Source organism: Molothrus aeneus, chromosome 6, assembly GCF_037042795.1.
Source record: "Molothrus aeneus isolate 106 chromosome 6, BPBGC_Maene_1.0, whole genome shotgun sequence".
In the NCBI taxonomy this organism is placed as follows: domain Eukaryota; kingdom Metazoa; phylum Chordata; class Aves; order Passeriformes; family Icteridae; genus Molothrus; species Molothrus aeneus.
This window is the reverse complement of record NC_089651.1, coordinates 28,785,571-28,807,632: the sequence shown is the minus strand read 5'-3', so window position 1 is coordinate 28,807,632 and position 22,062 is coordinate 28,785,571. Positions and strand designations below refer to the sequence as shown.

Here is a 22,062-nt window from a genome sequence, read left to right as displayed (position 1 = left end):
TTCCCCCAAGCTGCCTGAGTGATTTGCCTCACCTGATGGCCAAGAGGTGAATTGCTGTCAGCAGACTGTGGGTAAGTGAGGCCCTTTGATGTCAGTGGTTTGTTAGTGAACCAGCAGGCCTCTGGCTCAGTGACTTCTCTGTCCATGTACATCTTGGGAACAGTCTTCTTTTTTTCTTTTTTTCTTTTTTCTTCTTCCTTTTTGCCCTTCTTCTTCCTCTTCTTCTTCCTCTTCTTTGTCTTCTCAGATGTGAAATCTGTCAGCAAAGTGAAGTCAGCTTAAATATCAGCTGTGGCTTGAGTTCCCTTTCAGTTTTTCTTGACTTTATCCCCTCCTGCTCCTTCCCAGTAAAGTTTCTCTCTGCTTGAGTCAGACTTACTGACACTTAATTCTGTGTTTCTGTTATATGGGTTTGTATGTGGCAAAGTTCAGGGGCCCTTCAAATTCCCAGCCTTGACAGTGATCTGAAATGCTGAGGAGAGTGAGACCTGTTGGGGTCTCTGAGACTCTTTCAGCTGCTACAGTTCAATTAGAAACCAGGAAAAATGCTTCTGGTATACCCAGGCATGCTGTACTCAGGTGATGCTGCGCAGAGCTGCTGGAGTTTCTTGTTGTATCTGCTGCTACCAAGCTGTAAATTGGCAACCCTTCTGTTCCCCAAATATGGAACAAAACTTACCCTCTCTACAGCATAATTTATCACCAAAATACAAGGTGTGCCAACAGGCAGGCAAAATAGAGGGAGCCTGAGCCTTGTGTGTGCTGAGTTGTGTGTCCAGTCACGGGAGCAGGATGCTGAGGTTATGCTGTGTCCACTGGCTGATGATGCAAACATCTTCATATTTGGGGTGAACCTAGGGTGTCATTGCTGGTCAGTGGAAGAATTTTATGTATTGAAGTCTTGAGGTAGGTCTTGGCCTTGGCAAGGAATTACAGGTCTTGTGGCCTATTTATAAAAATAAAATTAAAACCACAGTAAACTGCAGGGGAGAGGAAGACTAGGGAAGAAGAGGACAGCTGTTTTTCCTGCTTGTTTTTCATCACTCTCCTAAGGATAAAAGTTAGGAGTTAGATTGTTGTCTTTTATTACCCTAGACTTAGATGTGTTTTCAGCTGTCTTGACTGCTTTCTTTTCTTCACTGTCATACTTTCAGTAGTTTACAAAGTTGAAATAATTTTTCTACTTGTCAAAAGGCCAGAATACCTGAAGAGTTATAATTGCAAATTTCTGGCTGTTGAGCCAAATAAGTCTTATCATCGTGCAGGTACTCTGTGCTTCTCTTGCCCCTTAGATGGCTGGTCCATGTGAGAGGCAGCAGCCTGGCAGTGTCCATGCACCCTACACTCCTTTGTGGGCAGTGCTTGGGCTCTGTGTGCCAGGCTGGCTGCAGAAGCCACTTCTGGGCTTCTTCCTGTTCTTTGGTGCATGCCACTACTGTTCTCTTTGACAATACCTTTGGAAACAGCCTTTCCTGTGTTCTTAAGGCACAGGGCATTCCCTGCCACTCAGTAGAAAACAGTGTTGGGTGCCCTTTGTTTTCCAGGTGAGGACAACAGTGGAGAGTGTTGGAGAGGTGATGGCAATGGGGGTTGAGTGAGATATCCCGTTCTGTTCCATGCTGAGGTGTGTGCAGATGCTGTCTGCACTGGGTAAATCTGTGTTAAAACATAACCTGCTTCTCTTGGTATCATGTTGGAGAGGTGGTATTAAGAGGGAGGAGTGTTTTGCAGTCTGGAGAAAGAGACAAAGGGGCAGGGCAGGGTGTTTGCATCCTTTGTTTAACTGGAAAATACAAGTCACAGTTTAGGATCTCTCAGCTTGCAAAAACGATCTGGGAAATGTTTACCTCATGGCTGCAATAATAGTGAATTATTTTTACCTGACAGTTCATTTCCAAAACCCAAGTGATCAAGAAGAGTTTTTTCTGCTGTTTCTGGCATCCTGAGCACCCAGCCATCAACGATGTCAGTCCATAATCTTGTTGTGTCACAGCTAAATGTAGGAGAAAGTTCTCAACCCAGAAGTCCCTCAGTCCCTGAGGATGTTGACATACTGATGTTTGATGAGAAGGAAACAGACACAAAGGGCTCCTGATGTGAAGGATACCCATATCCCACTGACCTGAGCAAAGTGATCTTGATTTGATTCCTTTTTCTACCCCTTCCAACCTCCCTTCTGTCTTCCAGAAAAAGTTCACTCCTGTGACCAGGAGAGGCAGAGTGCCTTGGAGGAGGCCAGGCAGAACCCCCGGGAGGGCATCGTCATCCCCGAGTGCGCCCCTGGAGGACTTTACAAGCCGGTGCAGTGCCACCAGTCCACTGGGTACTGCTGGTGTGTCCTGGTGGACACGGGACGTCCCCTGCCTGGTACTTCCACACGGTGAGAGCTATAGACAGGCCTGGGAAGCTGCCTGGCTGAAGAAGATGAGATATAAAAAATACTGCTGCAATATGAAACCAGTTCTCACCCTAGAGCAGTCAGCCCTACACAGCTTTCCCTAGAGCAAGCAATGCTGTACGTGGTGTTCCCTGTTGAGTGTTACTGTGCAGCTCCTTCTCTATCCTCTCTATAGGAGTTGGTGAACATTAACTACTGTCCTTACTTTTCTCTGTGTTAAAGTATTCATACAAAGCAGCCTTTTTTTTCTTCTGGCTTGCTTTTGTGAGGTAGAAGGAATGGGGGCTTTGCTTAAGAGTATAGATTATGGGCATGACAAGTGAAAAGACAAGTGTGGCATTATCATCTGCTTTATACTTCCATGTTGCAGCCACTTGAATCCTGATCAGTAGGGAATTAGAAGACTGCTTGTTGTGCATGCGTAGATTTTAAAACAGAGAGAGAGATTTTTTTCAGTCACTCTCTATCTTGAAACTACCTGAAACTACATTTTCTCACTTGGAGTTTGGAAACAAATTGCAGGGGTGGCAAGTTGCAAAAACAGGCCAGTATGAGCTGGGACTTAAACTTGGCTAGATGTAGTGATTCTGCAAAGCATGGACAGCTTTGAAAAAAAATTTCAGCCTATGCCCACAAGAATTGGAAGAGGACCCTGTGCTGTTTGTGGGTTTCAGTTGGCAGCTGGTACTGGACTTCAAAGTATGTTCTTCTTCCCACTTCTGCTGCTGTTGCTGACTGTCCATAAACAGTCAGATGCTTGAGAGTGGTATTTCTTCTGGAGGTTTATTGGTTTCCCCTGCAGTGAGCAGACAAGGCAAAAAGCCATTGATCCTGAGATTAGTTCAGCTGGTCAAAGCATAGTGCTAATAATGGCTTGGTTGTGGATTTGATCCCTGTATGGGCCACTCACTTAAGAGTTGGACTCGATGATCCTTGCTGGTCCCTTCCAGCTCAGAATAGTCTGCGATTAGTGACTATCTGATGACACTAAAGCTATGTTACATAGCTTAGCTTCTGCTGTTCTCCTTTTTCAGGTATGAGACCCCAGTGTGTGAAAGCGATGCCAGATCGAAGAGCACAGAGATTGATGATCCCTTCAAGGACAGAGAACTTCCAGGTTAGTGGAACAAGATCTTGTCTCTGCCTTCTTAACTTGTCTCACCTTGGGACTCTTAAGAGGCCAAGAATATTGTTGAGGAGATAGGGGATTTTCCTCACAGTGCATGCTTTACCATGGGGTTTATTCTGTGGGAGTTTTTTAAGATCACCTTCAGTTTCAGCAGTGAACTAGAAAAGGCTGGGTCTGTCCTGGGTGTGTTTATTACCTGTCTGCCCTTTGAAAACATTTTTGGGATTAGAGTTTTCCTGGAGAGAAACCAGGATGCCTGGAGATACCCTGGGGGAAGAATGGGCTCAACATTGAATGTTCCTTAAAGCCTGACCAGGACAAGATCCTTTCTGTTTAGCAGGGCTTTTCAGCAGCTTGATGCTCCTTGAGTCACAGACAAGGACAAAACTGCCAATTAGTGCTCTGATTTGCTCCCTTTCACTGACTGCATGGACCAGGCAGGACAACCCTCACAGTGTACTGAGGTTCCTTTCTAATGGTGGCTTCTCACTTAGCTGGACTTTATTCCTCCTTTTCTGCCTGGAATATGTTTTATTTCCCACTGCTCCTTGTTTTATATTCTTTTTTTCCCTCTTAAGAGTGGCAAGCATAATTTGCTGTTTGCCTACCTTTTTTCTACTAGGAACATGTGCTGGGCATTGGTGTCAGTGCAGCTCTTAAAAATGCTATCCCACCTGCCTGTGCTGTTTTTTCCTTCTGGCTCCCTTCTAAGGAGCAGAGTGAGAGGCCTTCACTGACAGGTCAACCCCCACCCCTCTCCTGGGTGAGGACTGCTTGAAAATACAAGCTACAGTGGATCCCTCTGCACCATGAGGGGATGGTGGACACCACTAATTCTGCAGAAGTAGCTGGTGACTCTGGATCAGCTTAACGTTCTAAGGGTACCATAAAGTGAGTTGTTCCTGAGCAGGTTAGCAAAGGAAATTAGATTTGTTCCAGATCTGCCTTGTGTGTCTCCTAATTGTTGTCCTGCTGGCTCCTGACTTCAGACCCCAGACCTTTCTGCTTAGAAACTCTGCCCTTAGCAGGGCTCTCTTCTATGCAGCTCCTCATTTTCATGAGTCATGTAAAAATTTCCTATTGCCTCCCTTTCACATTCAAAGGAAATCAACCAATTGGTTCAAATATTATGTTGTGGGGTAGGGGGAGGGAAGCCAGCTAAATGGATTACATTAAGGCTCATTTCCCTAGGAAATCACAGTAAAATGGAATAACCTTACATCCTTGATTCCCCATCCCCCACTCCCATTGATTTACCACCTATCCATGCACTTTTCCCCCTCCTCTTCAGAAATCCTCTGCAAAAATCCTTTGCACTTTGGCTTTTTCTTTGAGACTCTATTTCTGATCTCAAGAAGACAGACTGGTTTTGTTTCCCTTCTCCTTTTCCTTCTCCACTGAAGCCAGAGAAGGGGGCAGGAACTGCTTGATGCAGAAGAGGACATGGGATGCTCTGTAGCTTAGCAGTCTGGTCCCAATATCAAACTCCAGGAGAGCTGCCCTCTCAGCTCAAGCCAGTTTTCTGTGCCTGTGTAAACTTCAAGCTCTGTTTGGCTGCACTGGTTGGTATGATTGTTGCCCAGAGAAGATTTGAATGCCCCATCCCTGGAAGTGCTCAAGGGCAGGCTGGATGGAATCCTGAGCAACCTGATCTAGTGAATGGCAACCCTGCCCCTAGCAGGAGGGTTGAAACTAGATGATCTTTAAGGTCCCTTTTAACCCTAGCCATATTCTGTGATTCCTATTACTGAAAATACCCCTGTCTATGGAGAGATGGGGAGACAGAGGATCTGATCCTGGTTTGTCTGCCTGAGAAATGCTGTGCTGCTGTGAACTTCTTACGCAGTCTTGAGGTTTGTTTGATTAGCTGCTCTTCTTGCAAAAATTTACTGATGGGCCAGAACTGCAGGGGGTGAGAGAGAATGTTTCTTTTTATTTTTTTTCCCGCTCTCATTTCTTAGCAGAGCTGAATGTAAAGAAAAATTCTTGCTTTAATTTGAGACTGATTGCATCATTTGCACTCGGTTCTGTCAGGGGGACCCCTTACTTTGTTCCTCTTGTAGAGGTTTGCCCATTCTTTAGACTCCCAGTGCTGCAGGCAGTGCACTTCTTGGCCTGTGTGAAGAGACCCTGCAGAGGCCCAGGTGGGAAAGACGTAAGTTCAGATCCTTGCACACCTACACATGCTCTCTTCACAACCTGTCATGACTGTGGCCAAAAGTAAAAAAGAAAGAAGGAAGGAAAATGTTGCTTATACATAGCAAATGGCAAACTGCTAATTCCTGCAGATGGTGAGATGCTGGGAGCCCAGGGAGATGACTTGTAGCAAATAGTTCTTCAGCCTTTTCATTACCTCAACAAAAAGCTCCTTTAAGTGAGTGGTCTACTCTGGCTGCAATAGCAGCTTACCCATTACAATGCTGACATTTTCTGGACCATATGCCAAGTGACTGCTGAGGGGTGTGCATGTGTGCAGTGTACAGAATATGGAGACAGGCTAGGGACTGTTGGTTAGCTATTGCAGTGGACAGAGCCTGTACTACTGCAAAGGAGGGACTTTTGTCAGATCAGTCTGCAGTCAGCTTTCAGCTGTCAAGGGATTACAGTAAGTTTCCGGTGCTTTGTTTGTAGTACATGTTCTTATTTGCTCATTCAAGAAAAGCACAAAGTGTTGACGTTGCTCTATGTTGCTGTGGGAGGCTGTGTGCTGACATCTACTGCCCTAATCAACTGAATAATTGGTAGTGCATGGTGGTTTGGGGAAAGAGGTGAGGGATGTGGTGATGGCTTCTCTGTCACATCAAGAGGAGACAATTGGATGGCAGGTGATGGGTTTTGGACAACAGTTTTGACAATAGTATGTTGAAGTTAAGCACGCCTGTTCTTGGTTCCTTGTTCCTTAACTTGTTCCAGGCTGGAACAGTTGTCACAGTGTTCATGGGGTAGTAAATGAAGCTTACTTTAAGTAGCAAGGAAACTGCATAGATTGCCTTTTAAAGGTGAGGGGATGGAAAGTTTCATTGTAACAGGCTGGCACTGTTGAGGATAGAAGGTTCTGTCAGTCCATGGTTATGATGGTGGAGAACTAGACAGCCTCAGCACTAAGTAATGGAAATGGTTACCAAGCTCATCTTCAACCCGCTTTATCCTGCTTAAGCCAGCAGTGACTGGAGGTGACTACCACATACCAACTCAGTTTGACATATTTCCTATGTAGAGTGATCTTGTGAAGAATGAGTTATTGTGGTAGGTGCTGGCAGGCAATGCTTTTTGTGCCTGAAGAGGAGAGTGCAAGCAGCAGACCTTGCCTTGTGCTCTGGGATTCTTTAATCTGTCAATTAGGGCCTCAGAACAGCCACATTTGCCTCAGAAGATGATCCAGGAGGTAATGAATTGTTTTGTAAACTACTGTGCAAGTGTCACCATGGGAACTCCCATCTGCCAGGCACTTCCAGCGCATCCCTGCGGTTTTGCTGGTAGAGAGCTGGGTGAGACCATAAAGCTAACCACACAGTCTTCCTGCCAGATATTGTTGATTACCCTGCATGTGCCTGGACAAAAGCTGCAGGACAAATTGCCACGCAGAGAAACCCACTGAGGGATTCTTCTGCCTTTCCTTAGGGACTGTGTTGATGGTTGTTGCTTTCTTAAAAACAAAAGAGGTTCTGACTGATCCTTGCTGATTTGGGGTAGGGGACTAGCCTGTGTGTTCTTGCATTAAACCTCCTTTTTTTTTTCTGCAGGCTGTCCAGAAGGGAAGAAAGTTGAATTTATTACCAGCTTACTTGATGCTCTGACTACGGACATGGTACAGGCTATTAACTCAGCAGCACCTACTGGGGGTGGGAGGTGAGTCCAGAAAGCACGGCTGAATGCCACCCAGGTGACTGCAGAGCTCTGGGTGCCCCCGAGGTGGGGGCAGGTGAGAAAGGTGTTGCTCTGACTGATTTGGGTTCCTCTGGGTTGCTGAGAGAGGATCTGAGGCTGCTTTGTCCTGTCATCCTAGCTCCGCTTGCCTCCTCCTGCCCCTCCTCCCTGGCAGTTGCTCCACCATAAAGGTTAGTATAGCCCATTTGAAGTGTGAAATGAGAGCACAGTGGGAGGAAATGGCTTGTTCTTTTGTCCCTTGGTGCATGAAAAGACCTAATAAAATGCAAATGGATTGAAGGAGGCCGTGTGGCCTAGTGGCTACCACAGGGAGTGAAGAATGTGAACCAAATTCTTGGCAGCATCAGCGCTGTGGCTTTGCTGTGAGGCTGCAGCCAGCCTGCCGATGAGGAGAGGAGCTGTTTTTCATGGCCCTCCCCTCTGACCAGCTGCGTGTCCACCCCTTTTGGAAGGAGCAACAGGTCAAGCCTGTTGCAAGAGGTGGGCAGCAGTCTGTGTTCCTGGGGAACTGGAGGAGAGTTGAGGCTGTGTCTCCCCCTCCTGCTTGGTAACAGCAGATCCCTGCAGCGCTGCCTCGGGCCAGGCCATTGCAAATAAACCGGGATGGATTTAAAAAGTGCTACACTGCCCCAGCCAGGCAAGGCTTCCCCGGGTCTGGATTTGCCTGGCTATAAAAGGAGTCAGTGCTGGGGCAGCTTGCAGGGATGGCACAATGACTGATGTGCCTGGGTCTGGAGATGGAAGTGCCTCTGCACAAATGGTACTTGTATGGGTATTCCTCCAATGTGTTGACAGTAATGTTGATCCCCTGCTTTCCTCTTTCATAACGGAGAAGGAATCAGTGCCATCTTTTAACAGCTCAAGACTATTCAAGGTCCTGGGTGGCATGGCTGTGTCCCTTGGCTTCAGTATGGACTACTAGTGAATTCATATGGTTTTAACTTCACATTTAGACCTCACAAATCAGGCCAGTGACTTGTATGTGTGCTTGCATGCTGAATATTCTGTAACCTGTTGAATTAGTGCTGTATGCCTAACATGTCTGTATCCATATAAACAGGATGAAAAATGCCCCAAGGATGGGAAATCCTTCTCTCCCAGACTGAGGCATTCCAATGTCAATTCTGTCTAATTTGCATGGTTCAAATGCAGCGGGTAGGGGTGGTGGGAAGCCCTGGAGAGTATTTGATATTTATTTGGCATCTTTGGCACTGGGACTGAAACACAGCCAATGTAATCATCACTCTTAAAATAAAGCTTAATATAAACCGATGTTGCAGAGACCAGGGATGTATGCCCCCACTGTGCTTCTATAAACCAACAGGCTTGCTTCCTAATGTTCCCCAAGCTTTGTGTATTTCTCAGCTTTCAATAGAGGCCTTTCTGGTGGAATTTTTCACTGCCCAGCTCTTCACACAGTCATCACATTGATTTATTTTCCACTCCAATGTCAGCAGCCCAGTTGTAAGGGGGGAAAATTAAATCTTTTAGCAGGCTGTCCTTGGTAAGGCAAAAGACTGCTACCACCCAAATACTCTGCCGGCCCACAGCCGTGATTAAATTCAGATAACTGCTCTGGTTTAATTTTCCATGTGCCTCAGCTAGACTAAGCATGTACCCCAAATAACATGTGTCAAGCTTTTCCAACCCAACAGGCCATGATGAGACCTTTTTTATTTTTTTAAAAAAGTAATTTCAGGGAATTTTTGATATTTATATAAAAATTTTATCAGTACATATTTCATGTGTGTTTGTGGAGTTGGGAAGCTGTCTCTGTGCAGTGAGTCCGGCTTCCGAAGAGTCCTAAGGTGAGGAATATCCTGAGTTCTCTCTTCAGGAATTGGCTTCTGATGGTGTGAACAGGTGTATTCTTTGCTGGGTAAAAAATGACTGGACACAGAGAGTGGCTGGTGGCCAGTCACAAGTGGTGTTCCCCAGGGCTCAGTATTGGAGCCAGCCCTGTTTAATATCACCTTCAACAACCTGGACAAGGGGATTGAGTGCCCCATGTTGTGTGGGAGTGCTGACCTGTGGAAGGGTGAGAGGAATCTGGACAAGTTGGATCAATGGGGCAAGGTCATTGTGTGAGGTTCAGCAAAGGGAAGTGCCAGATCCTGCACTTGGCTCACAACAGCCCCAGGCAGTGCTACAGGCTGGAGGATGAGTGACTGCAAAGCTGCCCAGCAGAAAGGACCAGAAAAGAGCTGGTCTGCAGCAGCTGAACATGAGCCAGAGTGTGCCCAGGCAGCCAGTACATCCAGACATACAGAATGCATCATTAGTATCAATATTAAAATTAAGGACCAAAGGAAGAGAAGAGCCTTTCCAAAGTGCCCAGGACTAAAAAAGCTTAACAGTGAGAGTCTTAAGGAGCTCAGACTTCCTTAGGGTATTGAAAGAAAAAAAAAAGGTTGGAAGTTAATTTTGTAAAATCTGAGTATCTCTATAGGGACAAAGGCTCTGAAGGCTCCTAAGTCTAGCAGGGAAGAACGTGATTAACTGAATATAAACAAACTTGTGATCAAAATTTCTTTAAAGCGAGGGCAATTCTGAGCCAGAGTGAAGCCATGAGGGACGGGACTGATTCCGTCTCTCTAAAGCTTTCATCTTAGGCCTGATATGTTTCAGAAGGACTTGCTTTAGTCAAACCTGAGTTATGGTCCCAAGAATAATTTGACTCACATTCTGTGACTATGATACAAAGGAAATCAGATTAGATTACCCTGCTACCTTCAGTCTGAATCCAGATATATGAGTGAAAACTTCTGTGTTTGCTGAGTGTCTTTGCAATTAATATCCGTATTAGCTTTTTTTTTTTTTTGTGAGGGGGGTGGGGGGAGGAGGAGAGAGTAGGATGATGAGGGAGAAGAATGGGAAGAAATTAGAGATTGGCATTTGAAATACTACATAGAGCTGTGCTAAGCTGCCCCCAAAAGCAATGTAGTAGCAGGAAAGTGAGGCAGCAGCTTGGATTCTTTCAGGCCATGTAAACAAAACCTGATAAGACTCTTTTTTTTAAACTGGGCATGCTTAAAACAACCTTGTATTCCCTTATAGGTCTTGTCTTGTTTAAGGAAGTTCAAAGCTATTGACTTTAATTGAGTTACTCTTGCTTTACAATAATGTAAATAATGTAAATGAGATGAGAACTTCCCTTCCTCGTGGCCCTGGTTTATATTACAGCATAATAGCCAAATAGACTTCATTTATAGTTTTGAAACAGAAAATCTCTGGTAAAATTCATTCTTAATTTTAAGTTTATGTTATAATTCCAAGACACATCTTGTTACTGTATGTTTTCAAAGTAATTAAGGGAGCAATTGTAGAGAATTGGTTTATTAGCCAGTACATTGTATCCTTACTGAAAAAAAAAATCATTGTTGAAATTGTTCACAAGAGAGTACTATATAATAAGAACAGCACGTAAAAATTTAGACTTAGCTTTAGTACATTTTAGTGTCTTTTCTAATTCTAATATAGTCATATTACAGAGGACCTAAATTAAACTAGATCATAGGGAATCCCAGCCTGGGTTTCCGTTATCTGAGAAATTCTCTTTGGTCCCTGCCAATTCAGAAATGAGTTTTAGTTGCCAAAATGTGTGCATTATGGCTTGCTACATTATCAGCAAACATATTACTGCCCTGTGGAATTTGAGGTAAATGGACAGCTTACAACAGCCACCCTTATCATGTAACACAGCAGCTATCGGTCCCTTAATTTACAGTTGCCACTTATTCCCATGTAATAGCCCCCAAAAGTACTCCAGAAAATGGCCCTGAGGTTCCATTTCATGCTCTAGTTGAGCAGTTTGAAGCAGGCAAGCACAGCTCAGCACATCTCCAGGGTGTTCTGAAGCCAATCCATGTTTTAATAAAGATTGACACTTTTAAACAGTGCAGGGAAGTTGATGCTCAACTCCTATTGCATTTCAGTTGAAGTTGGATACCAACTTCCCTCTGTCTTCTTATGGAAATTCTAGCCTAATTAAAGATACAGGAGAGTTCATATAAGAGGAGGGTCTTTGAACAGTCAGTGAGGAATGAAAGGATGCGATTTTTTAACCCTCTAAATTATTTATCCTACAATCTTCAGAAAAATTGTGTTCAGAATAATGTTTCATATACAACTTAGCCTGAAGAGAGAAAGAAACTGGCCTGTAATAGGGGAGATAACTTTTAACTGTAAAGGAATTATGCATTTCCCATAATTAATTTGGACTGGGTAGTACCCTTTTGTTTAGTCTGAACACAGCTTAGTTTTTTGTTGGCTTCTTGATTCCTTGGCTACAGGAAAGGAGGAATAATAAAACAAATACAGGATCCTTTGGCAATTCCGTTGTAGTAATCCTCTCTGATTCAAACCATGTTCCACTGTTACAGACTGACTTTAGGCAACTGCAAAGAACAACAAAATGGGAGTAAGAAACGGAAGCAGAGCAAGAAAAATTTTGAATTTTACCTCAGTTTATTAAACTCATTGCTTTCCATGCTTAGTGCTGGCACTTTGGTGGTCATCATCAATGCTGTCATGGGCTTTGACTGGAGGGGTCAGTCACACTCCATCCATTCTTCATTCAGCGACAGCACCAAGCAGGGTATATATATCCTTGCAAAATACTTACAAGTCATACAAACTTACAGCTCTAACTCCTTTAGACATCCTGACCACAAACATACCTTGTGTGTGTGTTGGGAATGAAAGCTGGACTAATTAATTTTTTTTTACTCTGTAGCATTTGATACCAGCTTCTTGTCCATCAGTGTTCTTTCATCCTGGAATAGGGCCCTCTGGTTTATAGGCTCTGCAGTCCAGCTAGATAATGGGCTGATCTTACTGCTCTTACGTCCTTCTGCCTCAGCTGCTAATGTTGCTACATAAAGTTTTGGTAGTACAAAAGAATAGATTTTCTAAGTCTTCAAAACAGGTACCTGATGGGTACTTCAGAGATTGCAGCCTGTGCAGTGGGGCTGAAAATGTTCAGGGAGCAAAGGACAGCTTTGGTAGGAATGGACTTCAATTTATTTAGTAAAATGTAGTGGCACATACTACACTTTGCACAGTTCTATGGAGCATAATGTGATGGCACACTGTACATGGCTCTTTAGGGGAGTCATGTCTCACATTTGCTGCTCTTGTATACTTCAGCCTCTATTTCTCCCCTACTTCCCTGCTCCTTCACACTAAGCTAACTGCTCCTTTCACAAGGGGCCTTGAGGGCTGAAAAGCATTACAGATTGCATGCACAGTGCACATTCAAGCTGCCTGTTTGATATTTTGGCAGTCATTCTCCAGCATTCAGTGCAGTTTAAAAAGTGTATGTCCATGGTTTTGCACAGCCTTTTTGTGTTCTTCAGTGACACCAGATGATGTGAAGGCATTCTGTGGAGGTGTGCCTCATCTGGAAGATAGCATTGTTGGAAGTTGCTGTACCTTAACACACATATCTCCAAGCATAAGTGACCTAAGAAATAAATGTTCTGCTATAAGGGAGCTCTTAGAACATTATACTGAAGGAGGAGCAAGAGCCTACTTGGAGAAGACTTTATACTTGATGCCAACAAACTTTTTAGAAAGCTGGTTTGCTGTCTTAGTCTGTTAATGACAGACCATGCTTTTCTTCAGTGTTGGAATATTGGTGGGCTTATGCTGCATAATTGAGCTAAATTTCCTGGCTTTTGTACAAAAGCAGTCCAGCAACAGCAGGTTACATTTGGAAAATCAGTTTACACAGACCACCTTTCTTCACTAGTGCTCATTCTTTAGGACTGACTGTTTTGCTACAGAGTGCTAAAGAGGAACAATTAGGCAGAAAAGTAATACAGCTGTAATGCAGTCAACATGAGAAGGCTGTCTTCATTTTGGTAGTTCTTACTGTGTTTTACAAAGCTGCTACAGCACTGAAGCAAGGTGCTGGAATTCAGTGACTTTTAGCGTGACTGGAGTTAGAGCAAGAGATGTTGGAAATTGAAAATGTACAGGACAGCTTTGTTCTGTCTTGATTTTTCTGATTCCTTTATGGTCTGAATGAGAGGTGGCCCAATAAATGAAGTTTATATCTGAGGGCTGATTTACTTCCCTTGAAATAGTATGGGGAGAAAGTGGAGGGACAATCCCCTGGAATACTGCCAAGTGGTGTGCTCACAGGGCAATTAGAGCCCCGACTTGTCTGAGCTGACCCAGCAGGCATGGCTGGTGTCATGGCACATCAGCAAAGCTAGGTGGCCTAGCAGTGCTGTGTAGTTGCATTAATTCATGTTTCATGGGTGGTGCCTAAGTGCCTGTCACGGGCAGTGGTCTAAGTCAAGGTAGTTAAACACAGTACTGCAACTTCATCCTTCTGTAGTGTATCATGGAATTTCATGAGCCAGGGATATATGGCCACCCTGAGATGATGGGGATGCTTCCTGTGCTGGCATTCTGGATGATAACCAGAGATGGCAGGCAACCAACCATCTCAGGAACTGCAGTACTGTTAGCCAGCCAACAGAAAGTGGTAAAAACACAGAAATGGCTGTATCTTCCTTTTTCCTAAAGTCATAGCCATTAAACTAATTCCTTTTAGCTTTATTAGCATGCTGCAGTTTTCAGCATGAGCTATCAGCATGTTTGTAATGGCAAAGATTGATTTAGTGTCACCTCATGAGTCAATGTATTTGTATTAGCCTGTGAATGTCCCTCATTTTCTTTGTGGAAGTGCTGAAGAGAGCCATGTTGCCTTTCTTGATAACTCATAAAAGCTCCTCCTTGGTGTGCCCCTGGAAAAGAGGCACTTTAAAATCCTGCTTCTGAGTGCCTCTTCAGTAGTGAAAAGCTCTTGTCTGTTGTCTTTCTGCTGTTGGTTCTAAGATGCTCTGCTATTTTCTCCATTTCTGCCTCTCCAGTTGTGGGCCTTCAGTAAATGGGGGCAAGCCAAGGTGTGAACAAGGGCAGTCTCACATGCAAAAGCTTGGGTTTTATCCTCCTGTTTCAGCAAAGGCAGAGTATTGCCCCTGGCAATACAGAACTCCTCTGAGCCTGTTGGAAACATGCTCGTCTTCAAATGATAGCCAGCTTCTTTCCAAAAGGGAGAGAGACCAATAGCTATGGTAATAAATGTCATAAAGACAAGACACAGGATGTGTTTCTGTACTCTCCTGTCATCCTGGTCAATGCATGCAGTTTAGAAAATCAGGACAATTCCTTAACTTTGGGGGGAAGGGGGGAATTTTGCAATTTTTGCTTGTCTATAGGTGATTCCTGGTGCTTGCCTGGTATTTTGGTTCCCCAACTAAGCAGACTTATTCCTAACCCCTTCTTCCTCCTGCACAGTGTTTATCCCATTGTACATTCACCAGATGTTGTGACTGAATGCCAGCCTGCCTCTCAGTTAAGAATTAAATGAAGAAAACAGTTTCAAGTAAAACCCTGGGAAAAATGTTATACAGTTTATCTGCCTCTCTGTACTGTGTGTTTACTTGTTACAAGGATTCATGTATCTCTGGATAGGGGCTACCTTTCTAATTTCTATCCTTATTTGTAAAAGCCATCAGAAAAGGTTAATGAGGATCTCAGTTCTTCACTTAAACTCCAGTTCTTGCTTTCTGCATGCTGCAGAGTCCTCCTCACAAATTATTTAATTTACCATAGGGGTACCATGTGTGAGGGGGTATTTTTCAGGCTGTGTAGCTGCATTTTAAAGGCAAAACTCGTCACACCAGCAAGTCAAAAGAATTTTCTCTCTCCTAGTTCCCAACAAAAAAAACCCCCAAACTTCAGTGACTATATAAGTATAGATTCTACTAGTTTCTGAAACAAGGTCAACAGCAGTCTTGGAGAACATTTTATAGGGTACTTGGGTTCATGTTTCTCCATCAGCTAGAATGCTCCAAACTCACACCAGAATCTGGCTGCCTGCAGTAGGCAACTGTTCCTCTCTCCTTCCTGGGGAAGGAATTTATGCAGCAGCTGGATATGTTTACTGGAGTAAGTCAGAGCAATCAGTGCCAGTGTAGCATGTCTGACTACCTATCCACTAATTTCCATGCACTAAAATGTTTTATTCTTGGAGGAAAAAAAGGTTCAGGCCTCAGCCTCATTTCAGCATCTTTTCAGCTTTCTCTGTTGGCATGCTCATCATATGGAGAAAAGACAGACTAGCTTAGAAAGAGTTTCTTCCCTGGTTCTCAGTATCCCTGAGGAATAACCCCCTTTCCCACTGCTGATGCAGAGCACCAGACACTGCTTAAATGGTATGACATAACAGTACCTGTTCAGTGATGGCATGAGGTTGACAGGCAGCATTCTGTATTTGTGTGTCTATAGCTGTTGCTCTTCCTTGTTTTTTTCTCCTTTTCTTCTCTGATATTATTGTTGTCTACGGAAGGAAAATATGAGTCAAATAGCATCAAACTTGTAACACCACAATGATTAAGAAATTAAACAAACTGAAGTTGCCAGCTCTGTAATACTGCTTTTAATGGATTTGTGGCTTTTATCTTCTGTGGAACTCTTATGTGTAAATCAGGTATGTGAAAAGCATGAAAAATGCAGAAAATACAGCAGAGGAGTTCAGATTATGTAAACAGATACAGGGAGAAGAATATTGTATCTTGCCAAGGACATTTTCAAATAATGAATGTGTCTTGCATTAAATTAATTTGTTCCCTTTCTGAAGCTAGATGTTACTGTCACAGAAACTACCACAACAGCTGACACTCATGGATCTCTTGCTGGTAATTTGAATGGGAGCCCAAGGGCCAAAAGGACCAAGGAGATTGTCTCTTGCCCTCTAATGAGGATCATTCTGGGATTAGGCAGAGTTTCAGCAACTGGTGTGAGGAGAACCACAGCTACTGATGGTATCAGACTCCAAGATTCTCTTGGCAATTCACTTGTAAATGCTAAAGGACATTTTTAGAAAAAGTTCATCTATCTCAAAAGAGCCCAGCTAAAAGGAGGAGATTGGAAGACCTGTGTTTTTTGCTTACTTTGAACACAGCATAGCACTTGCCTGATTCACTGAGCAGCTCTTGCTCCTCAGCATGTGCTTGACAGTGTTGGTGTGAGCACCCCTTGTTGGGGGCCTGTGCTTCCTCTGTTCCAGGTTCTCTGAGCCGGACCCCAGCCACACGCTAGAGGAGCGAGTGGTGCACTGGTATTTCAGCCAGCTGGACAACAACAGCAGCAATGACATCAACAAGCGGGAGCTAAAGCCTTTCAAACGTTATGTGAAGAAGAAAGCCAAGCCCAAGAAATGTGCCCGGCGTTTCACTGACTACTGTGACCTCAACAAGGACAAGTCCATCTCGCTTCAGGAGCTGAAAGGGTGTTTGGGAGTCAGCAAGGAAGGAGGTAAGTGCCTTTTCTTCTTCATTGCATGACAGTAAAAACTGACAAACAAACTTGACACATAAAAACTGAGTTACAGCAAATTCAGAACTACATTTTCTTCCAGCTATTTCAGAAGTGCCACAGTTTGTGTGAGCAAATGAGTGGGATTAAAATACTGCCATGCAAATGTAGTTTGTTACTTGTGTTATGGCTCCATCTTCTATGCCCTATCACAGACCTCTGTGCTAAGCACTATACAGAAACAAGACAATAGATAGGAGTTCTTGGCCAGACTTTTTCCTAATTTATTCTGTTTGTATTGTTGATGTCCTTGGAAACTGTAGTTAAGATCAGGTCCCTTCTGAGTAATACCATGCTAACAAGATTCTGTTGTCTCGGCCATGCAGGTTGGATGATGTATGAGCCAGCACAGACCCAGGCCTTCTCTGGAGACCCTGTTTACTAACAGAAAATAATATTTATTTTCGTTGCTAAATTCAGCATGCAGGAGAGTAGATGATGCAAAGAGAACAACTCAGAAAACAAGCACAGGGCTGTACTGTTGCCCTTTTTCAAACTTAAATTGTACTTTGAGATTGGTAGAGAAATAAGGCATGTGAATAACCTATTTTTCCTTTCTGGTTAGTGTCTGAGCAATCAACCCACCCTCCTGCCTTTTCTTCCTTTTTTCATCTTCACCTCATCATCTGTTGGGACCCGAACCAAACTGATATTTTTGGAAATTTTAGGAATTGAAACAGTTCAACCCAAATTCAATAATTATCAGTCATTCTTGACTGTGGGCAGACTTGCTTGGCAGGAGAAGGCAAACAGGGAGATTCCAGGGGACTAATTTCCTGTGCAGGTGTTTTGGCTTTGCAGCTGTTGTTATATGTGTCACAGTAGTTGGGAAGGGTGGATAGCTTTTTTTTCTGCCATATTAATCTTTCCTTAGTCCTTTTCTCAGATTTAGCACGAGTGGGAAGGGAGTCAGTACATTTGGGTGTTGGGAAGTTGCATTTTCAAGGTGCTTTGCAAACATCTTTGTTACCATAATAAGCATATAGCATTACTTGTCGGCTGTGAGAAGCATTCAGCTTCCCTAGCCCTGTGGAGGTGTTTTTTTAGTCATCAGTACCTTACTGAGGAATGACATACCAAAATAGCAATCCTTAATTTTATTACCTTCCCAATAAGACGAATATGCCAAATGAGTTTTATTGCTATTTGGCCTGCAATAAGACTCTCTGGAATCTGCTGCCCTGGCCAACTGGATGTTCAAAATTTAGTTTATGGAAGGGGAAAAAAATCAAAGGGAGAGAAGAAAGAAAATGTGAAACTTTGAGCCCATGTGAAGGGGAGAGAAGGCAGTGTGACATTGTTGTGATGCCTCATTGTCCAGCTGTTTACTGAGAACACATCCTTGACCTTTCATGGTTTCCTCTGTTGTATGAGGACAGGACTGTGGTCAAAAAGGGGCTCTGATCTTACTCTGTCATACAGCTCCACATACCTACTACAAACCTGATCAGCCTTGAGGATCAAAGATAAAGGGATAAGTTAAAGGATGGTGAGGGCTAAAAAGCAGGGCAGGGGGCAGTGCAGACAGCAGGTACTAACATGGAAGAAAGAAGTGAGTGAGAGTGCTCCAGAGGTGCAGTAAACAAGTTTGTAATGCATCTTTTTTAAGAAGTTGTGAAGTTGTGAGGTGGTAGATAACATATTTTCTATGCTTCCTATTCATAAGAACTGCTAATTTTAGAAACAGTCAGTATCTTTGCCTTTGACATGGTCCTCCTCAAATCCTCTCTAGACTGTAGAGAGATGGTTGGTTTATTAGGTGGATAAGGAATTGGTTGAATGGTCACATCCAGAGGGTGGAGGTCAACAGCTCGGAGTCCTGATGGGAATCAGGGATAAGTGGTGTCCCTTGGGATTCATACAGGACCAGTGTTATTTAATATCTTCATTAATGACATAGTGGGATTGAGTGCACTCTCAGCAAATTAGCAGATGACCAAGCTGAGTGGTGCAGTTGCCATGTCTGAATAATGGGATGCCATCCAGAGGGACATGGACAAGCTCAAGAAGTGGCCCCATGGGAATCTCATAAGGTTTAAGACAACCAAGGGCAAGGTCCTGCACATGGTTAAGGGCAATCCCCAATATCAACACAGGCTATGGATGAACAGATCCAAGTAGCCCTGCCCAGAGGGACTTGGGGGTGCTGGTGGGTGAGAGGCTGGACATGACCCAGCCATGGGCACTCCCAGCCCGGAGAGCCAAACGTGTCCTGGGCTGCATCCAGAGCAGTGTGGGCAGCAGGGCCAGGGAGGGGATTCTGCCCCTCTGCCCTGCTCTGCTGAGACCCCACCTGCAGGGCTGCATCAGCTCTGGGGTCCCAGCACAGGAAGGACAAGGACCTGTTGGAATGAGTCCAGAGGAGGCCAGCAAGATGATTAGAGGGACAGAGCATCTCTACTGTGAGGAAAGGCCGAGAGCACTGGGATTGTTCACCCTGTAAGAGAAGGCTTGGGGTGACCCAACTGTGTGGCCTTCCAGTACCTGAAGGGAGCCTGTAAGAAAGAGGGAGAGGGACTTTTTACAAGAGCACAAAGTGACAGGACAAGGGAAAATAACCTCAAACTGAAACAGAGTAAGTTTAATTAGGTGTGAGAAAAAAATTCTTTACTGTGAGGGTGGTGAGAGCTGGAACAGATTGCCCAGAGAAGCTGTGGATGCCTCATTACTGGAAGTATTCAAGGCCAGGTTGGATGGGACTCTGAGTAGCCTGGTTTAGTGAAAAGTGTCCTTGCCCATGTCAGGGGGGTTGGAACAAGATTAACTTTAAGATGCCTTCCAACCCAAACCATTCTATGATTCTGCCATCTTACCCTTTCTCTAACTTTCCTTTTCTGGACCATAGGTGCATGTAGTCAGTCCCTGTATTTTGCTGTTTGTTTCTTTCTCTGTACTGTGGCCTCCAAAGATCTGCTGGGGCTGAGGACACTGTGGATTCAAGCCAAGAGCTAGATTGAAAACCTTTTTCATTATGTACTTTCAGTTGTAAACTGCTAGTCAGAGGAAGACAGGACTTTTCATGGAAATGTTTCTGTTTCAACAAAAGCTTTTTTTGAAAGGTTCTTCTGGTCTAGCTTTGATGAGGAGGGGTTGGAGGGAGGCAAGGAAGGTTATAATTTCCCCTTGATTTACTATTGGAATTAAATACCACTATAGCTGGATGGAACGTGCCTGGGCTCGTCCGGCCTTGCTGCTTGACCAGAGGCAGCAGCTGTGGTGGTTTCACCTCAGAGACACCTTTGCCTGGCTGGATGCTGCAGCGGGCACTGGGGACAAGTCCAGGCATGCAGGAACTCAGGTTTACCTCTGGCGGAGAAGCTTTAAGGCGAGGTGAAGGAAAAGGAGTCGGGCTCTGCTGGAGGTTTTGATCCAGAGCTTTATTCCTGGCACTCAGGCCTCTGAATGCAGCAACAGCTCCAACAGAATTACGGAACCGCGTGGTTGCTGTGTCTTTTAACCCCAGGGAGAGGGGGAGGGAAGGGGTAGGGGTCCCACCAACCAGGTAAAGGGAGGGGAACTCTCAGGGGACAAATGGCACCTGGATGGCCCAATGTCCCCAAGGCTGAGAGGCATCTTTTGAACTTCGCCAATCACACGACGCCCTTTCTAGAATGCCAAGATTGATGGACAGCAGTCAGCAGGGAGCAAGGGAGGGGAAGGGAGAAGTTATTGGCACACCTGGGGAAAGAACCGGGATATTGAGACGGGCTATTACATCACACCGCAACATCGTACTTCATTAGAAGTGAACTTAGCTCAGATGTTCCAAATCCCGTTTGGGGGTCCAGTAGCACAAGGACTAAACTGAAGTGGGTCATCATTCAAGGTGAGTATGCCTCTTGCTAGGCAAATTGAACATTTATAATAGTTTTGAAAATAAAACATAATACAAATTTATAGTACTTGGGATTCTGAAGAAAACAGATACTAAGCATTCTGCATTTTTGTCAGTGTTTTGCTTTTTTTTTTGGTGGCCAGTTCCATCCAAACTTGGAAATAGAGCTGCTTAAAGGAAGCATAGAGCATAGATAACACATTACTGTTATGTGCTTCTCAGGACCTTGAGAGTCCAAATAAGATTTATATGTGGGGATTCAGCTAGGATATTTGTAAGGACAAACCTGAATCTGAGCTCTTTCCAGCTTAGAATTAAATCTGTTCGAGATGCATAGTTGTGTCTGTCTTCCCTTCCTCAGCAATCTCTTCATGCCTGTGGCTACTTAATATGTGGGCATTGCCAACCTGTGGTTCTCCAGTGAGGAAGTGAGCTGCCCAGTCTATCAGAAACCCTTTCCTTTTCCATCCTTATGGTGACCAAAAAAGCTGCTGGCAAATCTGCTAGGTCTGGTGGCCGCTTTGCACAACTCTTTTCCCTCTCTTTAAACCAGACTTGTTTTTATCAGGGGCTATGTACATGGAAAAATGCCATTCTTGGATCTCAGAATGGTGTGGCCATATGAAAGAGTCAGCCTTTGACTGTTTGCGGAAGCCTGCAAATGGCTTCTTCAGCTGGGGCAGAACAAGCCGGCAGGGCTTTTAGCTTGGAGTATGCCAGAAACAGTCTTTGCCATCACTTGATCTAAGATTGTCTGTTTGAGGAATTGTGGAAGGAAAGCAGACTGATTTACAGCCTGTTAAAAGTTAGCATTCCTCAGCACAGTCTGCACAGCCTGAGTTAAGGGGGGAACCATCTGTGATCAAAAAACAAATGTATCTCTCTGCATTAGTCAAAAGGCAGGATCCTTGACAGGAGATTGACACATATTGTAAAGCTTTGCTGGAATGTTACTGGACCCAAGATTAATTTGAGTTCAATTAATCAGGGCTGTAGATCCGAGTGAGGCTTATGCTAGTTGTGCTGGCTGCAAAATGTCAGAGTTGAGTTTTACCTCTATATTCTTCCAAGTTCAGGAGACAAAGTCAGCATTTTGTGCCTGCCCAAAGAGGAGCTAAGGGAATAAGCAGCAAAGAAATGTCCCTCTGCCAGCTGACAGGAAGTTCCCTTCTGCCAGCTCAGATCCTGTGATTGCTTTGCTGGTCCAAGAGCTTGTCAGATGGTAGGTGTTGGGCATGCTTCACAGGACATGAGGACGTCTGAGGTGGAACCCAGCCACCAAAAGCCAGTCCAGAAACAGGATTGAAATGTCTTAATTAAAAAGTGTATATGTGTTTAATTAAACAGAATGTCACTTTCTACTGAATCTGAGGAAATGTTACAGAAAGAAGGAAAAGTAGACAGACAATCTGAACAGCA

General features: G+C 44.3%; 1 protein-coding gene across 4 annotated transcripts in view; it reads left to right on the top strand.

Moving 5' to 3' along the window:
* The window catches only part of SMOC1 (SPARC related modular calcium binding 1), a 126,798-nt gene that overhangs the window by 98,815 nt on the left and 5,921 nt on the right, over positions 1–22,062 (top strand). For all 4 annotated transcript variants that reach the window (XM_066552082.1, XM_066552083.1, XM_066552081.1 and 1 more), the window contains exons 8-11: positions 2,188–2,380; positions 3,433–3,515; positions 7,271–7,376; positions 16,501–16,748. In XM_066552082.1, coding sequence (XP_066408179.1) covers positions 2,188–2,380; positions 3,433–3,515; positions 7,271–7,376; positions 16,501–16,748 — 630 coding nt within the window. The remainder of the gene's footprint in view (positions 1–2,187; positions 2,381–3,432; positions 3,516–7,270; positions 7,377–16,500; positions 16,749–22,062) is intronic.